This window comes from Biomphalaria glabrata, chromosome 1 (assembly GCF_947242115.1).
Source record: "Biomphalaria glabrata chromosome 1, xgBioGlab47.1, whole genome shotgun sequence".
NCBI lineage: Eukaryota > Metazoa > Mollusca > Gastropoda > Planorbidae > Biomphalaria > Biomphalaria glabrata.
Window position 1 is genome coordinate 3,171,536 of NC_074711.1, and position 27,113 is coordinate 3,198,648.

At 34.1% G+C, this 27,113-nt stretch overlaps 1 protein-coding gene and 2 long non-coding RNA genes across 5 annotated transcripts in view; 1 reads left to right on the forward strand and 2 right to left on the reverse strand.

The window, feature by feature from the left end:
* LOC106070245 (kinase non-catalytic C-lobe domain-containing protein 1-like) overlaps positions 1-27,113 on the forward strand; it is a 63,283-nt gene that overhangs the window by 34,045 nt on the left and 2,125 nt on the right. Inside the window, exons 2-25 of one of the 3 annotated variants that reach the window (XM_056007033.1) lie at positions 3,143-3,486; positions 4,831-4,889; positions 5,729-5,981; positions 7,522-7,745; positions 8,964-9,078; positions 9,611-9,747; positions 10,399-10,551; positions 10,672-10,755; positions 10,934-12,395; positions 12,617-12,752; positions 13,246-14,656; positions 14,877-15,015; positions 16,430-16,521; positions 17,449-17,556; positions 18,325-18,413; positions 18,612-18,722; positions 19,681-19,825; positions 20,001-20,156; positions 21,055-21,078; positions 23,234-23,416; positions 23,565-23,668; positions 24,658-24,802; positions 25,796-25,978; positions 26,685-26,842. In XM_056007033.1, the coding sequence (XP_055863008.1) occupies positions 3,222-3,486; positions 4,831-4,889; positions 5,729-5,981; positions 7,522-7,745; positions 8,964-9,078; positions 9,611-9,747; positions 10,399-10,551; positions 10,672-10,755; positions 10,934-12,395; positions 12,617-12,752; positions 13,246-14,656; positions 14,877-15,015; positions 16,430-16,521; positions 17,449-17,556; positions 18,325-18,413; positions 18,612-18,722; positions 19,681-19,825; positions 20,001-20,156; positions 21,055-21,078; positions 23,234-23,416; positions 23,565-23,668; positions 24,658-24,802; positions 25,796-25,978; positions 26,685-26,842 (5,936 nt within the window). In that variant the 5' untranslated portion in view covers positions 3,143-3,221. Of the gene's footprint in view, positions 1-3,142; positions 3,487-4,830; positions 4,890-5,728; positions 5,982-7,521; positions 7,746-8,963; positions 9,079-9,610; positions 9,748-10,398; positions 10,552-10,671; positions 10,756-10,933; positions 12,396-12,616; positions 12,753-13,245; positions 14,657-14,876; positions 15,016-16,429; positions 16,522-17,448; positions 17,557-18,324; positions 18,414-18,611; positions 18,723-19,680; positions 19,826-20,000; positions 20,157-21,054; positions 21,079-23,233; positions 23,417-23,564; positions 23,669-24,657; positions 24,803-25,795; positions 25,979-26,684; positions 26,843-27,113 lie in introns of those variants that run through there. The other 2 variants (XM_056007101.1, XR_008774162.1) reach the window with 2 other exon arrangements.
* On the reverse strand, positions 533-2,778 carry LOC129922364 (uncharacterized). The gene is made up of 2 exons (XR_008774378.1): positions 2,571-2,778; positions 533-1,798 (listed from the first exon to the last, which is right to left on the reverse strand). It is a non-coding gene; the product is annotated as an uncharacterized LOC129922364 (long non-coding RNA).
* On the reverse strand, positions 19,712-23,646 carry LOC129922381 (uncharacterized). The gene is made up of 4 exons (XR_008774415.1): positions 23,543-23,646; positions 20,380-20,536; positions 19,945-20,148; positions 19,712-19,852 (listed from the first exon to the last, which is right to left on the reverse strand). It is a non-coding gene; the product is annotated as an uncharacterized LOC129922381 (long non-coding RNA).

Consider the following 27,113-nt stretch of genomic DNA (forward strand, 5'->3'; position numbering starts at 1 on the left):
TCACGTTTAGAGTCTCGGCCTAGATCTAGCTATAGTAGGCTCTAATTTGGCGATGCATCCAAACTAAATTAGCATTTCGACAAATGGGCAGACTGGACTCTATAGCTTTGGTCGGCAGCCAGTCTAGAAGACGGAAACTCCGATATAACACCTACGGCTATCTGTTGTTCACAGCCGTCTCAGACTTCTGTGCTACTGGGAACTGCATTTAGTTTAAAGAGTATTGGTGTGCGCGAGACAATTATCACCTTAAAAATACTTTGCGCAGGCTGGAGGAAATGCAGTAATTTATTTATTTATCCCCTTCGTACACGAAGTCACAATTTTGTTCCAAAAAATTATTTTGTGGGTGGGTTATGATGCAATGGACCTCAGGAGTAAGTGAAGCAAAAATTGTGTCCATCGGTCAACAGTTAAGTGAATTACATCATGTGTATGTTTGTACACACCGTGTATCAATGCAGTAAAAGGGGACATAATTTAACATAGTTATATAGAGAAAAATTTAACAAAAATAATTAAACAACCAATATAAATCAAATTATTTATTTACTTTTATCAAATCTATTTATTTTATTAAGCAAATGGCATTCTAAAAATCACTTTTTTCTTACTAGTACTACATAAAAATTAGCATTTTGAGTATTCAGCTTCGCCCATTGTATCCCATCCTACCATTTGTACACCTTTGACTTAATTAATTCTGCAACAACTTTTCAGATACATGCTTCAAAAGAAGCTTAAAGCAAGCCCACATTCACACACACGTTTTCACAAACAGTTATATCAGGGTTGACAAACACTTGTTTGTGACATCTGAGGCTGCGAAATAAGAAAAAGACCATGTTTGAATAGGATCTCTTTTTCTAACAGCACAACAGTACATAAATATATTCTCACATTGTATATAATCTAGATAGCTTAAGAATTGTTAATATTTATAATAAGCTTCAATGAATGAAGTTTGAGGTTTCAGTGACCAGGGCATGGAAATGTGTAGGGTTCAAACAAAGACCACTATGAAGACAGTCCGAAGCTCATACCAAATGACCATGAAGTGACTCGTTGCAATAAGTCCTCAACAGTAAAATGTCTGTGGGTGTAGACATGATAATTACATCCTAGCACAAACCTCATTCAGGATATGCAGGGGACGGAAGTAGGCAAGGTTTGAATGGGTGACCTCTAAGACGACAGTCCGAAACCCAAACCAAACGATTAGGCAGTGATTCGTTGTAACAAGTCTTCAACAGTAGAATGCTTCTGGGTGAAGACATAATTAAATATTAATACATCCTAGCACAAACCTCCTGCAGGCCAGCAGGTGACAGATGTTGGCAGGGCTTGAACAGGTGACATTTAAGACGACACTTCGAAGCCCATACAGAACGAAGGCAGTGATCCGTTGTAATATAAGTCCTCAACAGTAGATTGCCTCTGGGGGGAGACATGGAATTCTAAGTAGTAATATTACATCTTAGTACAAAACCATGCAGGACACAGCAGGGCGATGGAACTGTGCAGGATTAAAAAAAGGTGACCATCATGATGGCATTTCGAAACCAAACGACGAGGCAGCGATCTGTTGTAATAAAGACCTCACGGTTGTTAGATGTCACTGTGTGTGGTCATGAAGATTATTAAGTAGTAATATTTCGTCCTAGCCTAAATCTCTTGAAGGACTGCAGGGATGGAACCGGACAGGTTTTGAACAGATGATCATCATACAACCAGGCAGTGAGTTAGGCAGTGTTCCGTTGTAACACATCCTCAACAGAAAGATCTAAAAGGGTGTTTTCTGAAATAAAAACAATAAAACAAAAATGAACAGATGTAATGTATAAAACTTATAATTTATATTTAATAATCTTACATTTTAAATTATGTGTATAAATGATCATTTAGGGCCTACATAATTGATCAAATATATTCTCTCAACGTTGCAATGGACACGCAAAGAAATTTAATTTTAAGTCTAGAGATTACTTTTAGACTTAACCTTTTTTTAGCTTATTAAATTATACATTAATTAAATCTAGTTGATTTTAGATCTAGTCTTGAAAACCAAATTCTAATCTAAAACAAATACTTTGAAGAACTAAACAGAAACATACAAGAAAATGAAATGAGATCTAAATCTAACATTTAAAATGTAAAGATCTAGATCTATTACTAAATTAGATCTATTTTTAGATCTAGACTATATTTAGAAATAAATCTAATAAATCTATAATCTATGCTTCGAAATATTTAAATAAACACCAGTAGAATTGTTACTATTTGTAAAAATCTAGTAGATTTATATCTTAATTCTATAGATCTAGATCTAGAATCTAAAAGGACAAAGTCGTAACACCAATTATCGATCATGTTTTTTTTTACTCAAGTGAGACACGCTGTGAACATTTGTACACATCACTATTCACAAAATTATTTAGGACAATATATTAATCTTTATATATTTCAAATGATAACATATTAATTACGTACATCTTAACTACAATATTTAATATGATTTAGATCGAAGAGAATAGTTTTAATAAGAAAATTAGACCTAGGAATTTACTTACCAAATCGGGCTATTTGACCAACTGGATTCAAGTTGCAATTAAAAAATATTCGCTTCCTTTCTGTGTAAAATACGGTGTATAATAAACAAAGAAGAGGTCGATAAATTTATTTCCGGTGTTTAAAAAACTTGTCCACAACTTTTCATGTGAAAAAAAATCGTTTTAAAGTCATGTGTACATATGTACACACCGTGTACGAAGGGGTTATGTTGTACTCTCAAAATCTTCTCTCCTCTACCGCTTTAAATTCACATATTCGTCTGTTAACTCTCTCTCTCCTAATCGATGATACCATCGTTGATTTCGACCTCATTAAATTAAATTAATGTTTACTTTTTAAAACTTGACTTTGAAATTATATAAAAAGAGCACGCATTTCCCTTTAATTCTATACCAAATACATTTTCTGATAACAAACAACAAAGCTATTGAAGCCCAATCATAACAAGGGTAGTGAAATAGTAATGAGCAAAATGAATTCCTTCCAAAACGCGGAAAAATAATTACGGAGAGAAAGAGTTAATGTAATTTTAGCCTGATGGTGTAACTTTTTTTTGTTTCCTCGCTTGCAGGTGATGTTTAGCTAACTGGGTCACACATGAACATGTCCATCACAAAGTTTGAACTCCAACAACGTTAGAGCAGTCAGCCATGGAACAAGGCAGCCCGTCTTCTATGGACGAGCTTGTCATGGAAGCACAGGCGGATGACACGAGTACCGTCTCTCTATCGGACGTGCTGTCGTCAAGAAACTGTTACCTCGGGGAGCTGGAGTTATGGGCCTTGTGCCGGGAGTGCTGCCTCACTCTGGAGTACGTCCACACCCACGTGGAGCTCTTTCAGTCGATGTATATCAGCCCAAACACAGTGGCCTTTGACACGGAAGGGAATGTTTGCTTCCTAGATTTAGATATGGGTAAGTGCTAAAAATCAAACCTGTAAATCGGTATATTTATAGTTTCTGAATTCTTTCAACGGTAATCGATGTTCTAGCCCAGTGTGCAGCCGAACATTCCGGGCTCACATAGGTCTCACCAGCAACATGAGGAGACATAAATCCCCAGTGCAAAGCCCTCAGTCCCCTGGATGACAAAAGTGGTCATCATCGAACCACGATGGACTAACTATATATAATAGACAATAGAATTCGTTATTTGAAAAAAACACTAGAAAGAGAAGATGGTGTAATACTTCCCAGTTCGATTCCAGTTGTAATGTTTTCAAGACTTGATGTTTACACAAATTGATTACGTTAAGATGTTGTGTGGCTTTTTTTTTTACTTCGTATGTATGTTAAGGAAATGGGTTTCTACACATTTTCATTAGTATTGAGGTTCTACTTGAAAAGGGCAACATTGGCCTATTGTTGTTGTTTATTTTGTCACGAGGTCATGGATTAAGACTTATGATTCTTCCTTCTCCCTCACTCCCCTCGGCCACCTGGCCGTGTGGTTTGCGCGCTGGACTGTCGTTGAGATTTATCGATGGTCCAAGGTTCAAACCCTGCCCGCTCCCATCCCCCCGTCGTCCTGTGGGAGGTTTGGACTAGGAAGTAAACTATCTTCAACTCATGAAAGAACATCCGAAACATGTAAAAACATTTTACCTTCCAGACCTACTTTTAAGTCGATTGAAATTTGGACGTCATATGCATGGAGATTTGAAATGTCCAAATGACCCCTTTAAATATAATTTTTTTTTTTATAAACTTAACTTTGTGTTGTATAAAAAATTAAAGTATGCATTCTTATAGAATTATTTACCTAATTTAACATTTCCTGATAACACAAAAAAAAGTTAAAGTTTAATCATAACAGGGTAGTGAAACACAAATGAGCAAAAATGAATAATGCCACAGGAACATGGTAAATAATTACGAAGGGAAAGAGTTAACCAACCAACTTGAAATGTATCGATGATTTGAACTGCAGACACGTAACAAAGTGGTGGACTCATTTTTCTTTGACTGGTTCAGTTTTATTGTTGGTTCTTTTGAATACGCTGTAGCACACTACAACACATTATAGCATACAGACACACACGCCAGCACACAGTAACACACTGAGTGAAGTGTTCAACATTTGAACAGTTAGTTTGCAGACCAGAGAGTTCCGACTTACATATAAATCTATAAAGTATGAAAGATGTAACTTTACTGGTCTGGTAAAATAAAAAGATTTATATCAAAATATGCAATTATTATATTTATTTTTTAATGTCAGTAAATGTCAATAATTAAGTTACTTTCACCGGCTAACAGATCCAGACCCAATGTTTGTTGCTCCGGAAGTGGTGGGCAGTTCGGGGAATTCTTACAAGGTAAAGTTAAAGCATTATACATTAAGTTACATATGATTAGTATGCTATTTTAATGCTGGCAAATTATATTACAATCATGTAGCCAACACTTCAGGCTAAGCAAGAAACCGATATTTGACATTGCTATAGTTTTTTAAAATGTGATAAAGTTTTTAGAAGGCTAGAAATCCCAAATATGGCATGGAAATGAATCAGAAGAATGTTTAAACTAGTTAGTGAAAATCAATTTAAGGCATGTTAATATTGTTTATAGGTCTATATTCTGCGAGTCATCATTCAAACCATTAGAATACCCATTATTGGTACTAAAAGCATTCACCGATTCTAAAGTTTAGAAAGAACCAAAAATGAATAGGAGTATTCATTGTTTTATTTTACTTTAAACAATTTAACATTCTTTTTTAAAAAAAAGGGTCAATTACTGACCTCTCTGATTACAACGCTTTGACGAGTTTTACCTTTTAAAAAAAGCTAATAAAAAGAAAAGCCATTGACAATTCATTTTTTTTTTCCTTACTGAAATGTCACATACAATTTTAGTAGATCTAGATCTATGTCCCAACATTCATTTTACTGTTTTTTTGTTTTTTCTTCCCATGGAGCTCATGTCTTCAGTAAAACTAAACAAGCTATTCTGTCTATAATTTAATTCTATGTATTTCAAATTAAATTATATAGAGTATCTGATATTTACGTAGTCATTTTATGTTATAAAATAACCCATATCTGTTGACCTCAAAAAAGTAACTTGATTTTTTTTTCCCCAACGTAAAACAACAAAATTTCTCAACCAGCTTACAAATTAAGCAGAATTTTTTTGTTTTATTCTAAATTCACAGACCCATTTGTTTTCACTTGGCATGACATTATTGGCTGCAACAGAGTACAACACCAGGTCAGATGAACCTAATGCAGAGCTGAGTGACACTTTTACTGAACTTTTGGCATGCTTGACGAATGAAAATATTGACCAAAGACCTGACCTATATACAGTTTTAGATGCCTGTGATGGAGCTTTAGGAGGTCATCAGTCATCAGAGATTTGCGCTAAAATTATAGGAATAGAACATCACGAGATAAATTACAATAAAGGTTAGATATAAAAGCATTCTAGTTATATTTTAAGCTCATAGAATAGAAGTTTTAGTTAAATGTAAGGCAGGCTTAGATATAGATCGATTTTAGACTATAGCTCTACCCTCAGAAGATGTATATGTACTTCTTCCCTAGTCACCCTAGTGCTACTAGTAAGTATCAGAGCATGGAATGGGTTGCCTGAATCAGCCATGAAAACCAATGACCCAGCAGAGTTTAAGTAATTGATTAACATGCATGACTAGATTGACCTAGGGACACATGTAGGACATAGGCCTAATCATCTTCTTGTTTGAAAAATATAGAATCTACATGTAGCTAGTAGATATTTTTATGATATTGTATTCTCCAAATTAGAAACAAATCTGGCAATATAATCCATACTTGGTGATTTTCCTGTTCTGCTAAAATAGCTGATTTGAATTGTTAGAGTGGATCGGTTTGATTCACGGTCAAGCGACATCACATATCTAGATTTAGATTCTTAACTAGTCTATATTCAGGATGCAAAATACTTATTGTAGATCTATTCTTTACTGTTCCCCTTTCAAAATATTATCAAGTAGAGTCTATCAGGACCTAAAATGCCACAGAAAAAGAGAGAGAAATCTAACATAGATCATAGGGACCTAGAGTATTGCTTTAGTTTAGATCTATTTTATCTCATAAATTACAGAAGTTACTTCATCTGAGATCTAGATCATCAGTGTTCTACGGGTATCTTTCAATAATACATGGGCTAATCTTTACTTATAAATTAAATCTAGACTCTAGATCTAGAACTCAATGAGAATTACATGTAGATCTAGATCTAATTCAGTAAAATAAATATTACCAAGCTCTCCTAATAAGTCACCTTAGTCTTCTAAGAGTCTACCACAGTCTAGTTACTAGATGTAGGTTATAAATTTATTTAGGCCAGATATTTAATATTAAAACTGTGTAAAATTAGATATCGTAGGATCCTAGCAAAAATTAAGATGCAACAGAAAGATCCTAGCCTAGGTGTCCTTTACAAACACCACTTCACAAATGAAGAGATTAGAAACAATATTAATACAGCAATTGGACCCCATGATGACCAGCTAACCACTGTCAAAAAACTCAAACTCTTTGGCCACATAACAAGGTCCTCAGGGCTCCCAAAAACCTTTCTTCAGTGGACGGTACCAGGAAGAAGAGGAGGAGGCAGAGGAAGTGATGGGAAGATAACATTAAAAAATGGACAGGCCTGTCATTGAATAAAATTCTAACCAAGGCAAAGGACGAGAGGAATGGAGAAAGATGATTGACAGATGCTAGTGCTATTAGAGCATGGAATGGGCTGCCTGAGCTAGCCAGGAAAACCAGTGACTTGGCAGAATTTAAGTCATTGGTTAATATGCATGACGCGTAGGACATAATCATCTTTTTTGAAGTAACGTCTGTATTATATAAGATAAGATAAGATCCTGTGTGGTGCTCAAACAGTTCAACAGACTAAAGGATAAGTGAAGGTGTATAAGATATAGTCAAACTCAATTAATTTATTTTTCAGAGAATACTACAACACAATCTGACAGTCATGGATCTGATAACAAACAGTTCTCTCCAAAGTCAAACCCGAGTCACAATTTTAAAGACGTCAATGACAACTGTGTCAACAAAGCATCACAAGAAGTGGATCCCTACCACAAAGGTTTTGAAAGTAGCAGTTTAGAAGATGATGATGGTTCCCTGAAAAAAAATTATGTAGCAGACTGTCAGCTAGCCAAGCCACAAGTAGGTCTATAATATCTTCTACTGCTCCTTGTACATGTATATTTATATATACATTGTGTACTAGTTAATAAAATTAAAGTTCCCCTTTCCGAGCTTTTGGTCTATACGGCAGATGATCATCTGCTTCTGTGGCCTAAGGTTAACAAGGGTGTTATGTCGCCAGCATAACGAACAATTGCATTTACTTTTCCCTAACTACTTTCAGGTACTCATTAGAGCTGGGTGAAATAAGTGATGCCCCAAGATCACGAAATTAAAAATCCAAGTCTTCAACAAGATTTCAACCCAGAACCTTGGTCTGGAAGCCAAGCACTTTACCGCTCTGCTACCATGCCTCTGTGTACTAGTTAATACCTCATTAAACATTAGAGTTAATTTGAAAAAAAAAAAAAATAGATCAATATAAAGTTGTCTTTAATTGAAATCTTATTTCAAAAGTATCCATTAATCAGCCTTAACTCTCTTATTTTCTATGATTGTGCTGAGTTTTACCATATTGTGTTTAAGGGACTTCTTGTCCCTGTACAAAGCCTGACTATGGCTATGAACCTCATTTTCTCTCTCTTTGTTCAGGTTGCAAGCATCACTATCTCTAAATGATAGATATTTGAAATACAACTTAATTCTCAAAACTTCTTGAATAAAAATAAGCTCCCCTCATAGTTTGTATTAGCGGCATGGTGACTGAGTAGTAAAGTACTTAGTTTCAAACCAATGGGTCACAGGTATGAATCTCAATGAAGACTGGGATTTTGATTTTCTGGATTTTTCGCACGCTCCTGAGTCCACCCAACTCTAATGGGTACTTGACATTAGTTGGGGAAAATAAAAGTGGTTGGTCCTGCTGGCCCCATGACACCCTAGTTTAACAATAGGCCAAAGAAACAGATGACCTTTACATCATCAGCCCTATAGATTGCAAGGTCTGAATGGGGTACTTTACTTAGCTTTTAAGTTTTCATTGCTACTGTTACAGTTTATATGTGAATGCCTTTTTATTTAATTAAAATTAAAATGAAGGCACATTTCTTTGCTTTTAAACTACTATTTACCTCAACAAAAAAAATCATTTAAACATTTATAAAAAATTATTAAATGATCTAAGAATGTATACAAGAAAATATAAAAACTTAATATCATAATTATACAGGTCTATTAATATGTTTATAAATATTTAATGTAATGGCTGCAGAATTTTTTAAAAATTATTTTGTATAGAGGTTGACACTTAGTGCGCTGTTGAACAATCTAGATAGATATTTCAATGAATCTGAAGTGTGGGCATTGTGTTCTGAGTGTGTCTTCTATTTACAAAGAAAAAAAAAGCATTTACGTAAGTGACTATATTCTTTAAATTTAGAGCAAAGATTATCCAAAATTTTCTCAATAAAGCGATTATGTATTAAATATTAATTAAATGTTTAAAATAAGTTTTTGAACCATGAGTAACCAGTTCTGAGGTCCTTTTTCCCTATGCTTCTGAATAGCAAATTTGTTCCTAGGTTCTAATTTCAAATCTCATCATCTCATCTATCCCTTGATTTTTATTGTAGGGGTGCTGTGACAGTCTTTGGCATTTTTTGTCTTGAGGGACAATGTTTTCCCTGTGCAACTTCTTCTTGTGTGACTAAAGAGGCCAATCTTTGATACACAGCTGCAGTCACAGGTTGGGCATCTGTAATCACCAGGCACCGTTGCATTTTCCCCCTTTTTTTCTACTACTGAGGTGTATGACATCTGCAATCCTTGACCCTTCCTTAATGCTCGCTTCGCCTTATGAACCTATCCAGTGCCACTTTTACCCAGGTGTTAGTATCAATTTTGTTTATCTAAATTATATCATTTGTTTGACTGTATTTCCACAGCTGCATACATATCCCCTGACACTGTGGTTTTATATGACTCTGGTAAAGTCAGGTTTAAACCTGTCGGTGAGGAGAAGCTTCTAGAAATGATTTACATGGCACCAGAACTACAACAAAAAGGAACAGTCAGTGAAAAGGTACATTAAAAAATGTTTAGTGTATAGTCTTGTTTAATCTTAAAATTATCTACTAGTGTAATAAACAAGATGCACACGTAGTATGCTTAACTTTATATTATACTTTTTTCTACTATGCCCAATTTGTTAGCATGCAGGCCCAAAAATATTATGTAATAAAAAAGTATGAAACACATAATGAAAGGTTTGATTAGGTTTAAAATCAGGCAAATTGTTGGTTGCCTGGTTGTGTGGTATGCATACTGGATTGTTGTTCAGATGGTCTTGATGGTACCTGGTTTATACCCTGACTGCGGCTATATCCCGTCGCCCATAAGATGTTTGGCTAAGGATGAAATTATCTTAAAATTGAAAGGAAGGAACATCAGAAACATATAAAACAAATAATCAATAGTTTATAATCTCATGGCTCATCTGATGAAGTGTGACTCATCAAAACATTTGTTATGCAGTATTACTTAAATATCATTGCTTCTGAAATCTCTGAATCTTTGCTTATTTACTTTTTTTTTTTTTACTTTACATGGACCATTTGTTGGATAATAATTATTGTGTGGGTTTTTTTTAGAATTAAAAGCTGTGTTTTTACTGCAATTTAACTGTTTTGAAGTTGTAGCAGGAGATTGTAGATTTAAACTGCTTCGTCTTCAGACTTGCTTGTATGGACTTGGCAAGACTTTACAGAGTGCAGTCGGCCACAAATATTCCTCTAACATGGAAGATGCTGAGACCCTGGACATTCTCATTCAAGCCTTTACTCAGTCTAATGATGAGAAGCGCCCAACTTTAGAAACAGCTTTCGAGGTATAAAATATTTGTTTATCAATAAGAATAATAACTTTTTTTTTTTTAGTATTATTGGGTCATTTTGTTTTCTCTTGTATAAGAATCCTGAAGCTTAATGTTTACAATTTTTATTTAAAGATGTGCCAAGAGTATGAAAAATGTAACAGAATCAACTATCTTCATATCCGGCAAAGTCTTTATAGGGAAGCAACAAGACAGATGGTTAGTGTTTTTTTTTGTTTTGTGGTAGTGATAATAATAATAATAATTTGTATTATCTATGAGGAGATTTGTCTTACAATTTGTGCATTAAACTTTGCTTTAGTTTTTTTTTTTTTTTTTTTTACTTTTTCATATAAGCAACTTGTCATTCTAAATAAATTCTTTATTTTTTTATTAGATGAAAACAGATGTTGAAAATAATATGATACAAGAGACCTCTAAGAATATCACATCTGGATTACAAGAAAAAACTACAGGAAGTACCTCCCATTCTACTGATACTTCTGTCAGCGTAATGTCTTCTGCATTTCAACCTGTCAAACAAAACAAAACTAGTAAAATTAATGACAACCTTACCAACATGCCTGCAGCATTTTCTTCGCCGGCCACTCACTTTAAACCCATTGTGATTGAACATGCTGTCAACTCTCAGTCAGTCGCTGCTGGTGACAGTTCTGATGACAAACTGCACGGCAAAGACACAAATGTTGTGACCAAGCTCAAGGAGATCAAAGACAACATGCTGAAACATCACAAATCTCATGTTGATCACAGCGTAAGAGAGAGGCGGAAAGAAAATTCTGATACGGCGAGTAAAGAAACACACTCGAGCTTGGCTAACAAACCTTCTAGTGCATTGCCTGATCAACCTGTTCTGTCACAGACTAGCAGCATTGGTGAACAAATTCCTAGTGCCGAGGTTTTAGTGACAGCTATTGCCCAGTATTTAAAGACACATTTGACTAAGGATATATTGAATGAATCAAACACTACTAGTTTAGCATTGCAATCTAAAAGTGCTTCTGTCTATAATGGGGCTTCCCCTCCTGAGCAGGCATATCAGTCCATGGGCTACTACTCTCAACCAGCATTATCATCATACACCACCCTTCCAACTAACAGCAACACAATATTGACCACAGCCATCTCAGCTCATCCCATATCCTATGCTGCACCTGGTAACCTGGTCTATCCTACAAACAGAAGCCTAGCTCCAGGCAAAACTCCTCATGCTGGGATTAATGTCTCACAGCACCTACCTCCCAATGTGGTCATGTCTTCAACTGGTATAGATAGTAGTAGATACCCAGTGCAATATGCTGGGCCGCCTTCTTATAACAGTGCCCCACCTCCTTACTATCAAAACCCTGCGCTGGGCATGATTGCTCCGCCAGCTCTTCCATACCAAGTCTCTCCCCAGTCTCAACAAGCTCCATACCTTCAACATTACCATCATACTCATGATACCTTGCATCCAGAAGTTAACAAACAACTTTATGCTCAGTATTACCATGACATGGATTACCCCAGACCTGCGATGTCATCTCATAAACACATGTCTGGTAGTCAATATCCCAATGGCAGTAGCTGGCATGGAAGTTTGCATCGGCATCCCAGCCAGCACAATCAGAATGACGCTGCAAACAAATTCCCAGAACTGGAATTACGAGACCCACATTCCTCCTCCCCAGACTCCCCCTCACCGTCGCTGTCCAAAGACTCGGGTATATGTTTAGCACAGCAGAATGACCGTCTGGCTTCTCAAAGGCAGAGTCCATTATTTCATGTCCTGCAGATCATCAGGGACTATTTTACGATAGATGGAATATTTGACACTGGAGTAGAGGATGTGGTTATGAGTAAGTGTTTATTTGTGCTCTATATCTATATGAATAATAAATAATAAAGAACCGTAATGCACAGCAGTTGAAAGTAGTGAGATTTTAATATAAGGCTTCAATGTTTGTCACTTTTACATTTAAAAAAACAGATTATGTCCCTTTAAATTAAACAGAAAAAAAAGTATTTGGTTTTATAATTTAATAGTCCTAAATCTATAATGCATTTTTTTTTATTGTAGCTGAGTATATCTTGTCACTGAGATCACTCAAGTGGGAAACTTTCTGCAATGCTGTCACAGAGAAGTATTGTCACCTGGTGTGGAGTAAGAACTTACTTCATAAATTATACCTGGCCATAAGTAGGATATCACCTCAGTAAGTATTCAATGATATATTCACTTATTCAGCCTGGCCATAATTAGGATATTAAACCGTAAGAACTCAATTATTGTATCTAGTGGTTTGTACACTTGACACTGTCAACTCAGAGAGTCTATGGTTTGTGCCCTGGCTATTGCTGTCCCTTATTTCACTATAAACTTTATTTAATTCACCATTTTCTCTCATTTAAATTTTTTTTTAAAGTTGGTAGTTGTATGAATAGCCAACAATAACATTTAATACTTCTTAACTGCTGGTCAAAAGAATTTCAGCATTTAGGACGTTGTCAACTTTCAAGATAATTTTTTACTAAAAAATATGTAAAAAGATAAACTAATTGATAAGCAGCACATGAGCAATTGATATTGACAAGATCATGTCGAGGTTTGTTTTTATTGTCATAATTGAATATTAAATGAGTTTGTAAAAGTCATTTTAATATTAATGTTAACTTTCTTTGTACATAAACCCATTCTGTTCCCCCCAGGTCTCAGAATAAACCCAGCTCTGTGGATGTGACAGTTAAAGCCCAACTGTTTCATCAGAACTCAATTAGCCCACAGACAGACAGTTTCAGGCCAAGCCCAAAAGAACACAACAAAAGTACATCACCTTCAAGCAATACAACAACCCAGGCTGGCAAGTCTGCTTTACCACAGGAGAAAGAAAAATCTGGCAAACATCTGCCACCATCATTACATTATTCTCCTGAAGAAAGAGAAGTCAACCATTCTACAGAAGTGTTTACCAGACTACAGAACTCTTCTGCCATCCAATCTAATCCATTATCTGTGAAGCCCTCTAGAGACAGTCAGCATTTAAACCAAGTCCCTTTTAACCATTATGAGACAATTAAAACTAAAACAGATTCAACTAGCCTTTCTTCTAACTTCAGTAAAGAGCAAAGTTTACATCCAAATAATTTAAAAGGTTCAGGAGATCAGTATGAACATCCAAATTATTCACAGCCTTATCCTGATTCATTTCATTCTTTACAAAATCCAAAGAAACAGCAATGGCACAATATAAAGTCTAATTATCCATCTTCAACTGCATTCATGCGTGATCCAGCTGAAGTGACGAAAGTGCCGGCACATCACCCTAACACATACAGAAGGCCAGTACAAAGACAATTAAGAGCGCCCTCTGCACCAGTCACATTCGATTCCAAGACTTATAATGATGATGACGTGTTTACAGAATCCGATTTACATATGTCTGCAGAGATGAGAAAGTTATCAGCAGAACTCTTCAAAGATAGAACACATAAGAGTCAAGCATTTTTACCTACAATGAACCCTAGTCGACCTCGAATTGCTGATGGCAAGGAAGTGATGCAAAGAAATAGTAGCTATACTCCTCAGGGTACTGATACAAGAAATAAAAATGATAGCCCAATAGTGCCCCAAGTGGAATTATCCAAATGCATCACTTCTGAGGTCACACAGAGTCACAAACAAGATTTGAAGCCTGTCAACTCCCAATCTAATTCTGTCTTTACCAACAGATTCACAGCTGAGGAAAATGGCTACAAAGATTCTGAAAATACAGCTAAACATTTTGGTCATAGTACACATCTTTCAATGTCATTAAATAAAAATGACACATATGTCAATCACAATCCCACATCCAAAATAGATGGTCCAGGTATCAAGATGTCATACAATCGTTCCCTGTCGGCAGTTTACAGCAGGCAACCAGTGGAAACAGGGGTCAAGGTGATTGATAAAGATATATTCTCTGCCAATCATCATCGAACTGCCTCTATGGGCTCCCTGGAACACATGGACCTAAATAGCCCGTTGCTTGAGTATGTCAAAAGGAGCCATGTAGTTTACCACTCATCTATGATTCAACTCAGTTTGACTCCAGAGATGAATACATTTATCAACTCCATTGTAAGTAGCTCAGAATTAACGACTGCAGTTTTGTCTTCGTTTGAAGCACACACTTTAATCACACATTTTAACGTCATGTTAAAACTCACTTTTGAATCATACATTTTAATATAATATAGAAACAATATTATTAAGGTTTGTCTACAAGTCTGAAGATTAAGAAGTGCAGCATTTCATTAATTTTTATTTTATTTTATTTTTCTTGTCAAAAAAATGTCAGGATGAAGAGAATAAATCTTCCATAGAGCTTCGAATGGCTGGCATACGTCAGGAAATACTTGTTCTTAGGAGAGAAAGGAAAAAATCTCAGAAATTTTACAGGAGACTTAAGGAGGGCCAAAGTGTCAAGGTCACTAAAGGTGTGCAGTGATCATAAGCTTAGGTGTTTTTTTAATAAATAAGTTTATTTTCTTTTTAATTGCTTTTCTATAGCACATCTTTCTTGATACAGCATACTCAATGCAATATGGTCCAATATGTTTTAATAGACCTGTTGGGGGCGCGGGTATCAGGGAGAAGGATTCCATGCAGTCTTTAGGCATCCAACACAACTCAGCTTGAGTTGGGATTCAAGGTTGTCGAGCAGTTTAAGCCAATCAGCCTTGCATCCCACAAGTATATTTTGTTTTTTATTGTATGTGAAGCTGCTACTTAAACATTCTTTCTTTTTAAATTCCACAGTAGATGGTAAATTAGGCTAATTACATATTACCTAAAATTGTTTTTTTTTAAAATATAGTTTCATTTTCCCCTAGGACTAAGTTACTTATGGAAAATCATTTACTGAAAGAAAAAAATAATAGGGATTGGATTGAGTTTTAAAAGTTTTTTTTTTATATACATTATGGGTTTATAAAAAAGCATCATTACAAAGGAGAACTTATAATTTACATATCCGAGCACAATAAAACTGTTTTGGAAACTAAAAGCCTGTAAAAAAATATATTTTTTAACCTTTTTTTTTAATATGATGTCACTGTTACCCACAGTAATTAAGACCTTGTTTCCAGTGTTAAAATTCTTTGACCATTATTAACAATCTTTTAATTCTTCTTCTTCGTTCTCATTGTTATGTTAGGAGTGTTCAAATGACTAGACCAATACATGAGATGAACCATGCAGTGGTTTCCAAATCAGGGAGCTCTCCATATAGTATAATTTTCTTTCTATTTGGGTGATTTGGGGCCAATGTCTTATACGGGCCTCTTGGTAAAGAGAGCAGTTTTGTAGGACCTGGTCAGCATTCTCTGGTGACACTCCACATGGGCAGATTTCACTGGTTCCAATTTTGATCTTCCGGTACATGTGTTAATTTTTTTAATGAATCAAATGAACTGAAGTGCACTACAGTGCCTACACATTTGTCCAGACCTTAAATATAGTAATCCTGAATTTGGTATTCAATGTAGTGACCCTGAATTCGTTACTACTAAATATAGAAACTGTGAGTTTGGTATTAACAATAGTAACCCTGAATTTGGTATTAAATATGGTGACCTGACAAAATTACTTTTTGCATATTTATGTATTAATATACCGGTATCTAAAGTGTTTCCTGCAAAACGACTGAAAAATAATAACATTAAAATAAAAAAATATTGGCTCTATTCATATTTTATGATTTTTTGTCTGCGTTATTTTGTCAGCGCTATTTTGACGGGGTACCATTAAATACTGTAACCCATTAATTTGTCATGTATTAATTTTAAAAACAACTCAACTGTTCACTGTGTGTTTTCTTGTTTCTAAACTATTATTGTCATTAATACTTAGGTGATCAACATGTGAGTGATCAGACTTTGAAGGAATTGTCAGACATTGCCCACAAATTGTCCTTTTTACTGATGTGTCAAACTCATCTCCAGGTTAATGATCTTTTGTTGTTGTTTTTTTTCAAAATGATTTAGAATTGCATCTTTTCATTGCATAGCTTGTCCTTTTGTTTCATGTAAAACATTAATCTTTTTGTTGTTGGCAAAGATAGGGGGAAATTGACATTTTTTAATAAAAAAATTTTTTTCTTCAAATGATTTCAGTTATTTTTATTAAAAAAAAATTTTTTTTAATGTATATCAGTCTATTGCAATTTTACAAATGTTATAACATTATGTTTTTTAAAAAATGTGAATATATAAGTATGTGCTGCTTGTATTTGCCTTAAACAGACTTTCAAATTATATTTGAGCTACATTTTTTAATATGAATTTTAGTTAGAATTAAAAAATCATAACACTGTTAAGCAGGGCTGGATTGTCTTTGGGGATAAGACCAGCCCCATTATGTAATTATCAAATTATCAGACCCTTGCCAAAAGTTTTAAAATATATTTTGTATAATAGGCTTTGGTTTTGTGTTCTTTTTTTTTCACTCGAGGGGGGGGGTGAGAATGTTTCCTTTCTTTCAAATCGCTGATGAAGTTTCTAGATGGGTTTCTACATTTTAAAACTGGATTTGAGTACATAATGACTAGACAGGTTGCTTGTGGATATGCCTTCCATCTTGAAATTATTGCAATTTCACCACCTCCCCTCTTTCCCCCTCTTAACTGCAGATCCTTGATTAGAGTTTTAGCCAGAGTCTAGATGTGTTAGTGTTTTAGCCAAGAGTCTAGACGTGTTAGAGTTTTAGCCAAGAGTCTAGACATGTCTGACCTGGGTGTCCTTGCAATTCATGATGGCTTTAAAAATCAAATGGCTTTCTTTAAATTGAATTTATGGTTTATAGTGTAAAAGATTGGGAAACTATAGTAAGCTATCTATGTAAGTTTGTTATTTATACATTTGCAAGTACAGATGTTGTTAGCTGAGCTGAATGGTCTCAACACTTGCTTCCTCTACACCCTTAGTGCATGTGATGGTAGTCTGCTGTTTCAGCCATGTAAAGATAACCCCTACTTGCAGGTATGATGTGTGTAAAAATATAGTAACCCTGAATTTGGTATTAAATACGGTGACCCGACAAAATTACTGTTTGCATATTTATGTTTTAAGATATCTAAAGTGTAAAACAACTGAAAAATAATAACATTAAAACAAAAAAAAATATTGGTTCTATTCATATTTTAGGGGTATCTAAAGTATTTTTTTCAAAATGACTGAAATATATTTTCAATGATATTAATTATATTAATTTAATTTGAGCAGAAATATTACAGTGCTACAAGGCTAGTAGTAAATTATATTTTATATATTGCTTATATCAATCATAATATTCAATTGAAAAGGTAGTGGACTCAATAGTTAAGTGTTAAGCTTCCAAGCCGAGTAGGGGTCTCAAAGTTCAAAGACTGGCGAACAGTAGAATATTGAAACTCCAAGGGGTACTTTGGGGAAGTACTTGGTCATTGTGCTGGCCAAACATCACCATCATTAGTTGTCAGCCTTAGAAAAGATGAGCTTTACAACATCTCCCCCCATAGATTGTAAGGTTTGAAAGGGGGTACCCTACTTTTACTTTATCTTTAATTGAAAATCCTTCCTTTTTTTCATAACTACTTGCAAGACTTAATAATTAGAAGTGTTAATATTTCAAAACATAAAATGTTTCAGTCTCATAATATATTTTGGTATTAAAATATTTCAAATTTTAAAATGTTAAAAAAAATTTATTTAGTAATATTTTAAAGAGCCATCAATCTTTTATAGTGATTTGTAATGCTTCCCTTACAGTTCCGCACCATTGCCACTCCAGACTCTGATCCATTGACTGTCTTACAAGCTGGCTCACCAAGAGGATTAATGTCTTACCTTTATAAGTCGTGAGTGTCTTTGTCTTGAATCATTCCGCATGTTAAGTTGTATGAAAACTAAAGACATTGGCTAATTTTAAATCACGTCTACATTGACTCGTTGAAATCTTTTTTATCTTATCTTATCTTATCTTAGTATCTTATCTTATCTTAGCATGTAGTCATGCATGTTAACCAATGACTTAAATTTTGTCTGAATGTTTGTAGGTCTGCATTGAGTGATGGCTACATCCACCAGTTTCTGATGTGCTTTAGATATATACTGACCGCTGACCAACTCTTGACCTTTATACTTGACAAGTGTCACTCGTCACAAAGGTGCCTATTATTGTTGATTAAATTACAATTTATTGTTTTTATTATATAATTTTTAAGCATCTTTTTCATAGCGTAGCAGCATTAGAATTTATTTTTATTTTTTTTTTATTTATTTACAAAGCTTATATCAATTCTGTCCGTCTGGTAAAAACTGTGTACATGTTATTTCTGCCGCACCCAGTATCAGATCAAGTTGAAACTTCGCACATTTATTCATTGGCATAGGCAAGATAAGAAGCGTGGTCGAGAGGCCAAGTGCGCTTGAACTTGGCTTGGCTTGGCTACCTAGAAGGGGGCTCGAGGTTCGACACCCGACTCGGGTAGAGTTGTGTTTACTGAGCGCCTAAAGGCTGAAAACCAACTCCTAGATACCCCCTCCCCCCCACTGGTCCACAAGTGAGATTGGACCAAAAGCGCTCTGAGCATGCTATAAGCATGAAAGTAGCACTATATAAAAGCTATAATAATAATATTTAAAAAATAACCAAATAGTCAATAAATTACTGATAATTAATTATATTGTTTGATACCAAGGGAAAATTTGTTGGGTTTAGTCCCCTTAAATAATTGCTAATCCTATATCTCCCTCACGCATTCTCCGATCAAGTTGATACTTTAATCAATTATTTATTGTACCTAACAAAACATGAATAAAAAAAAAAACAATTAATTGATAATTAATTATTTTGTTTGATATTAAGGAAAATAACTTGTACATTATTAATAGATATAGTTTTTAAAAGCAGACTTCTTCCCCTTTTTTTTTTTATTTTTTTACTTTTAATTTTTTATATTTTGCACATTTCTTTTCTTTTTTTTTTAAACTGTTAAAAAAGAAAAGGTTCAGGCATGATTAAACTATCTAAATGGTTTATATGTCTTTATCCCTAAAAGATGCTTACCGTTGACTATTTTTTAAAAGTGTATTTTCTTTTCTTTTTTTTTTTTCTGTGATTAGTACTAAAACTAGAGATGTCAACTTGACCCATGTGGAGAGACGATCTCTAGACCTTCTTCATTATTGGCTGGAGGGTTACTACAGTATAGACTTTGCTACAGACAGAAAACTTGTGTCAAAACTTGTGGACTTTATCAAAGAGCAGGTTAGGTTGATCTCATAGTCTTAGAACCTATATAAGGTATAGGGAGACATCAAAGGCATAAAATTAGTTTCTGTGTTGACTTGTTAACACTTGTAAGAATAAAATGACTTTGATATTACCGATGTCTCCTTAGTTTGATCCCAACATTAGTGTACATTTCTGTCTAACTCAACAGATCGAGTTGAAGGTGGAAGGGGCAGACAATCTGTTTAGCTTGTGTTCTGCCTGTAAGATGGGAGATCACTCTGAGTTGATGTTGATGACAGAACTGGAGGAAGATGAGGAGGATGGAGATGACACATTTTTCTTGCACTTATCAAGTCCTATGAGAGTAAGTACAGAGTTATTAACCCCTGCCTTAACTCAAACAAACAAAATGAGAGGAAATAGAAATGTGTTTGGGGGGGGGGGGGGGGGGAATAAGTGAGAACATTACTTACCTTGTTCATTGCAAAAGTTAGTCATTTCTAATTTTCCATTTTGATAAAGACTTTAAGCATTAAGGAATATAAGAAAAGTGTTAACTATTTTGTTGTATGTGAAAAAGGTCATACCTGTCTGTTAACTCATTAGCTCCTACTGCAGTAGATTGTGAAACAATCAAAGCTTATATCAACTCAATCTATCTGTCTGGCCAAATGTTTGTAGACATTATTTCTCCGACACTCAATCTTTGATCAAGCTGAAATTTTGCACAATTATTTCTTTTACCTGACAAAACAAGAATCAACAAACAAAATTAACCAATTAGTTAATTAACTATTGGGAATAAATTACTTTGTTTGGTATCTCAAAGAATAAAAAGAAATACTGAAGCTTAATTAGTCCCCTTTCCAAGGGAAAGAAATAGTACTTGACTGAAGTGGTGGTATAAACTCAATTAGTCAATTAGTCCCCTAATTTTTTTTTCCAATGACAACCAGTCATTTAAGTCTATTTTCATGCTATTACCAAACATTTGTTCTAACAAAATTCATTCATAGCACAGGTTAAGTTGAATTCTAATGATAATAAAAGCTGAAACATTTTGAATTGTCGTTCACTGTTCTATTTTTTTATTTCTTTTTGTGTGCAAAATTTAACTATCAGATTTTGTCTCAGTTGTCTTGCTTTGTCAAGAATTCAATGTTGAAATTCTATGCTGATAAAAGCTAATGAGTTAAAAGTTAGGTCTTGTTGTTCCTAGTCACTAGTCATTAATTTTTGTTACCTTTTATTGTTTTTGTAAGTCTAAATCTGATTGGATGCTGGAGGTAAATATAAAGTACACCAGTAAAACTTGGGATCCTTTCTTCATAAATCTTTCAGTATCAACTTATAACTACTAGGCTATCTAAATATGTGTGCATACATATGTACATACAAACATAAATATATATATATATATAAGAGTTAAGAAGTAGCTATTTCTGCTGATTGCTATGATCACAATATTAGATGGATGACAAGGTTTGATTTAACAAGTGTATACATTGATTACAATAAGTATAAATGTTGTATTCTTTTTTTTATTTTGTACTTGTTCATTATAACGTATTTTAGTTTCTGATAATGTTTCGAAAATAATTAAGTTTAAATTAAGTTTGTTAAATTTTTAGCAAATCTGCATGTGAAATACTTTTTTTTCAACAATATAATCTTGATTGGTTTTTGTGGGGATATTTTTGCAATGAATTTGAAAATAAATAAAGGATTTAAATGCTGGTTAGTTGAAGTGCCCATGTCATAAATTTAAGTTTGTAAATCTTTACTTTAGAGACTGTCCTCTCAGACTATGACATCACTTATTTAATGGGCTGCCTTCCCAGTCTATGACATCACTTATTTAATGGGCTGTCCTCTCAGTCTATGACATCACTTATTTAATGGGCTGCCTTCCCAGTCTATGACATCACTTATTTAATGGGCTGCCTTCCTAGCCTATGACATCACTTATTTAATGGGCTGCCTTCCCAGCCTATGACATCACTTATTTAATGGGCTGCCTTCCCAGCCTATGACATCACTTATTTAATGGGCTGCCTTCCCAGCCTATGACATCACTTATTTAATGGGCTGCCTTCCCAGCCTATGACATCACTAATTTAATGGGCTGCTTTCCCAGCCTATGACATCACTAATTTAATGGGCTGCCTTCCCAGTCTATGACATCACTTATCATATGTGTCCACTCTGCTTTTTTTTATGGACTGTCCTTTCAGTCCATGACATCGCTCTATCATCTCTTAGACTTTCATCGTAGGGTGCTGTGACAAATCCCTCCACTTTTCCTGGTCAGCAGCTGTTCTTAGCAGAATGTTGAGAGGCCAGTCCATTCTTTTATGTTATCCAGCCAGCTTTTCTTTGGACGACCCTTTCTTCCTGCTCCCCCCACTGCACTTTGAAGAATGACTTTCGATAGTATGTCATGTTTCAAGATCACTCATGTAAAAGTACAAACTCTTTTGTCTTCCTTTTCTGGTATCTGACACCCAGCATTTTTCTGTAGCATTTACTCTCAAAGACTTGAATTTTTCAGCCTTAGTGCTCAGCCTTCAACTTTTGCTAGATTAGTCTAATGTACACATAAAATTTTAGTTTCATTTTGCTAGATATTTCATATTGTTGGGCAGAGTAGGGTGACATAAAGAATTGTTATGTTCTTAGAAGCTTTGATATCTATAACAATGACTAGATAGCCCATACTAACTCAACTAATCAATCAATGTAACCAACAATTAACTCACCAATCTGTAGTATATAAATTAATTGCTCCAAAGTTTTAACAACATTTACATATTCTTTTTGCATTATTGATGCCACAAATTTTGTCTAATTTTATCTAAAAAATATAAAAACTTTTGTGGTGTCAATTATGTGTAATTTTTCTATAAATGTTGCATGATTGTTAACCTACAAGAAAAACAAAAAGTCTGCATACTAATTTAAATTAACTGTAATTAGCTAAATGCCCTTTTTCATTTTTAATATATAATTGGGATTTGTGTCATCTAATATTTTTTGTTTACTTTATATTTTAAATTAACATATAAACACAGAAAAGATTTAATTTAAAATTAGATATGTAATGCTGATTTTAAATAACTTTTAAATCTTTTAAAAGGAATACTTGCTCTTAGATGTGTTTTCACTGTGAAGTTTTTTCTCTACTTTTATCACTTAGATTTTATAATCATGAAATGACAAGCATAGATTTTTGTTAAACATCTAGTGCTAGTATATAGTTTTAGTAGGGCTTGTATAAAGTATATCAGTAGTGTATATTGTATTAATTACCTATAAAAAAAAGTATTTCATAATTTTGTAATCAATAAGTTTATTCAAAAGATAGAAGCTCAGGCTTTTAAACAACTTTTTTTTAACCTTTAGGTAATATTTTGATTTAACAGTCAACATTTACTCTTATAGTGGAACAGTTTTAGATCCTTACTGAAGATTTCTAAACCAAGCAAGGGAAGCTACCGCTTAGGGAAAACTAAATCAGAGCAGAGGTTGAATGCTTGTACTGAGGTTCAAAGGTCATCTCAAAAGTTTTCTGTCATTGATTGTTCGGCTCATGTTTTGGCAGAACAGCTGACACTTTTGGAGCAGGTGCGTGTCAGTTATTCATTTTTGTCATCTTTATGACCAATGCCTCTTTAAGCTGTGAACAGTGATACATTTCAGATTCAAACTTCATGTTCTTTAGATATTAAGGTATCAATTCATATAACTCACCAGTTATTGCGTTTATTTGTAGGAATTTTTCCGCAAGTGTCATCCAGTACACTTTTTAAACTCTCAGTGTCAAGGAGTGGGCGTGGCCCTGTCTATGCCCGGCCTTAGGACTCCATCAATGTCAAGGTAATGACCTAGTTTTGCTGTTTAGCCATTCTGGTGCCTAAAATATCATCCTCTGTTGCTATCAGCCACAATTCCGGTTATTAAATGATTACATGTCTTGCTTGTCATTTATTCATGTCAATACTGTTAATCTGAATAGGTTACATATAATGGTTTTAAATAACAACAATTTATTTCAGTTTTGTAGTACCAGTACTCAGAGCTTTTTTTTGTGACTGTACGCACCAGTGCTGCGTAACAGCACCTTTTTGAATGTGAGGAAAAAATTATTACTTTTCTTGAATTATAAGGTTTATTATTAATTTATTAGTAGTTAAAAGATAGGGACCTATTTGTTTACAAAAAAAAGCACTGCTGGTACTAATAAATAATCATATAATTAAAACAAGCAAAATATATCAAAAAAACTTTTGTTTTATAAAACAAAGCTAATCTAAGGGGAAGAACTCTGCATTACAACAACTATATCTCTCAATAATGTATATGTTATTTCCTTTATTGATATCAAACAAAATAATTAATTACCAATAATTAATTGACTAATTGGTAAATTTTTTTAATTGATTTATGTCTTGTTAGGTACAAGAAATAAATTTCAATTTGATTCGAGAGAGGGTGTGGAAGACATAATATTAATGAATAGTTATATAAAGGGACCAAATCCTACATATTTGTTAATACTGAAAGATTGTCTGAATAGGTCAGATTTAATACCCTTGTTGGTATCAAACTAAATAACTAACTAATAGTAGTTAATTGACTAATTGGTTAATTTTTTTATTCATTCATGTCTTGTCAATGCCAATGAGTATTAGTGCGAAGTTTCAACTTGATCCGAGAATGGGTGTGGGAGAAATAACTAACGTGTAGAAACTTTTTACCAGACAGACAGACAGATCTAATATAAGCTTTGTAAAAAAAAATAATTTAACTACTAATTGTACAATACAGAGTGAGCTGTGAATAATTTCTTATCTTGCTACCAACAGGAAGTCAGAGACAATTAGCAGCCCCAAGAAAGGTTTGTTCATTGGGGATCCAGTCATTCAGTCTAGGCTCGTTGACATGATCACACACTCCCATGAGCTGGCTCACTGGGTGTCAGTAGAAGTACTTAGTTGTGGCTCTCACAAGGTCAGTCCTTCAACTTGTTCTATGCTAGAGATGGATGAAGTGTGATTCTTTCAGTCTTTCCAACTGTTGTCTCCAATGTACTTTTAAGTGCTAGAACTATACAGTTACTATATGTTTTTTTCAAAAGAGAAGATAATTGCATCCTACCCATTTCTTGTGTTAATTTAGTCATGCATGTTAACTAGAATTATACTCTACTACGTCAATGGTTTTCCTGGCTGATTCAGGCAACCCATTCCATGTTTGAATGTCACTAAGGAAGAAGGAGCACTTGGGCCAATTTGTCCTAGAATATGGAATAAGAAATCTGCCTTTATTAAAAGTGTTTTTCTAAGTATTTTTTAGGCATTTTTTTTTCTGTATTTGTAAATTACGGTTCAGTGTTTTATGTATTATTGATACTTTACTTTTGTCCTGAAGTGTCTAAACTTTAATTGAGGGGGAAACATTTGCTAAATTTATTTCTGAAAAATATTTTATTAGTTTATCCTGTTGCGTGCAATTTATAATAATGTTACCATAAAAATAACAAATTTATTTACTTTTAACTCATGACAGACTTACTCTCTCTTGTTATGATAGATACTTATAAAACATGATATTTTCAGAATATATACCAATAACTAGCTTCTTTAATCAACAATCTTAGCTCACAGAAAAGTGTCCCCTATGCATGGGCATAACTCTTCCTACTAAATAAATATACCTAAAGAGAGGTTATATACAATATTATGTGAGTTACTGAAAGGGGTGTAACATTCCATCAACATCTCTCATCGTAGACTTGTATTAGATTGAACATGTCATTATACATCATCAGTTATCTTAAATCTATTGTGAGATTGCAGATGAGATAATGTTGCTATAATAGCTTCTAGACTCAATTTAACAATAAATTAATATAGAGTTAATAAAAATTGCTAGATCTTTCTTATTGTGTTATGTTTTTTAGAGTTTGTTTTTGACCTTTGCTTTTGTGTATCACGAATGCAGTCCCAAGTCAACTTACTGACCAAGTTTCTGACCATTGCCCAGATGTGCTTAAATGTCAGGAATTTTGCCACAGCTCTGTCCATATTGGATGGCCTTGAGAACTTGGTAGTCAAACAATTACCAGTCTGGAAGGATGTACCTGCCAAGTATATTGGTTATATGAATGACCTCAACAATACTAAGGTTTTATTTTTGTTTTGTTGTTATAACTTAAAATAGATACTTAACAAATAAAATGAATCTATCTTATGGAAAAGCAATACTGACATCTTATCTTAAATGATACAGACGTTACTTCAAAAAAGAAGATGATTACATCCTACGCGTCATGCATTTAGCCATGCATATTAACCAATGACCTAAATTCTGCAAAGTCACTGGTTTTCCTGGCTAGCTCAGGGAACCCATTCCACGCTCTAGCGCTAGGGAAGAAGGAGCTTTTGTACAAATTTGTCCTAGCATATGGAATAAATACTGTGCCTTTATCTTTGTGTCTTTCTGAGTATTGTTGGGTTTTGTCCCCTTAAATAACTAAGGATATTTCTCCCTCACACATTCTCTGATCTAGTTGTTACTTTAAACAATTATTCATTTTACCTAATAAAACATGAATAAATAAATGAAAATTCTCTAAATAAATTAGTCAATTAATTATTTGTAATTAATTATTTTCTTTGATCTCGAATAATGTAAATAACTTGTACATTATTGGTAGATATAGTTTTAAGGACAGAGTTCTTCCCCTTTAGATAAGCTTTGTTGTTGTTTTTTTAAGTTTTTTTTCTATTTTGCTTGTTTTATATCTTTGGTTGACTTTTTTTTTATTCCCATTTTTCCAACTAATTGACTAAAATTGAAATGTTTCTGTTCTGACCATTGACATTCACAGGTTAAACTTAAGAGTGAGTCAACCTGGCTCATTTCAGAAAAAGACTGGCACCTCCAACCAACGATTCCCAGTGCTCTCTTTGTAGCTTTGCAGATCCAGCAGTTGGAAATTGGCAGTTTTACTTTGGCTAATGGAATGTACAAATGGGACAAAATGAGGTATCAGAATGTTTCAGCATCCTCTGATGAACTATAAGACATAAATTTTTTTCAGCCACGGCGACTTTATTTCTAATATAATAAAAAAGTGAAGTTCACTTTTCAGACCTTGCAATCTAACAGCAGATGATTTAAAGGTCATCTGTTTATGTGACCGACAGTTTACGAGGGCTTCATGTGGCCAGCACAATGACCAAACGCCTTTACTTTCCCCAACTAATGTCAGGTACCCATAGGAGTTGGGTGGACCCAGAGGCACCCGAAGATCCTA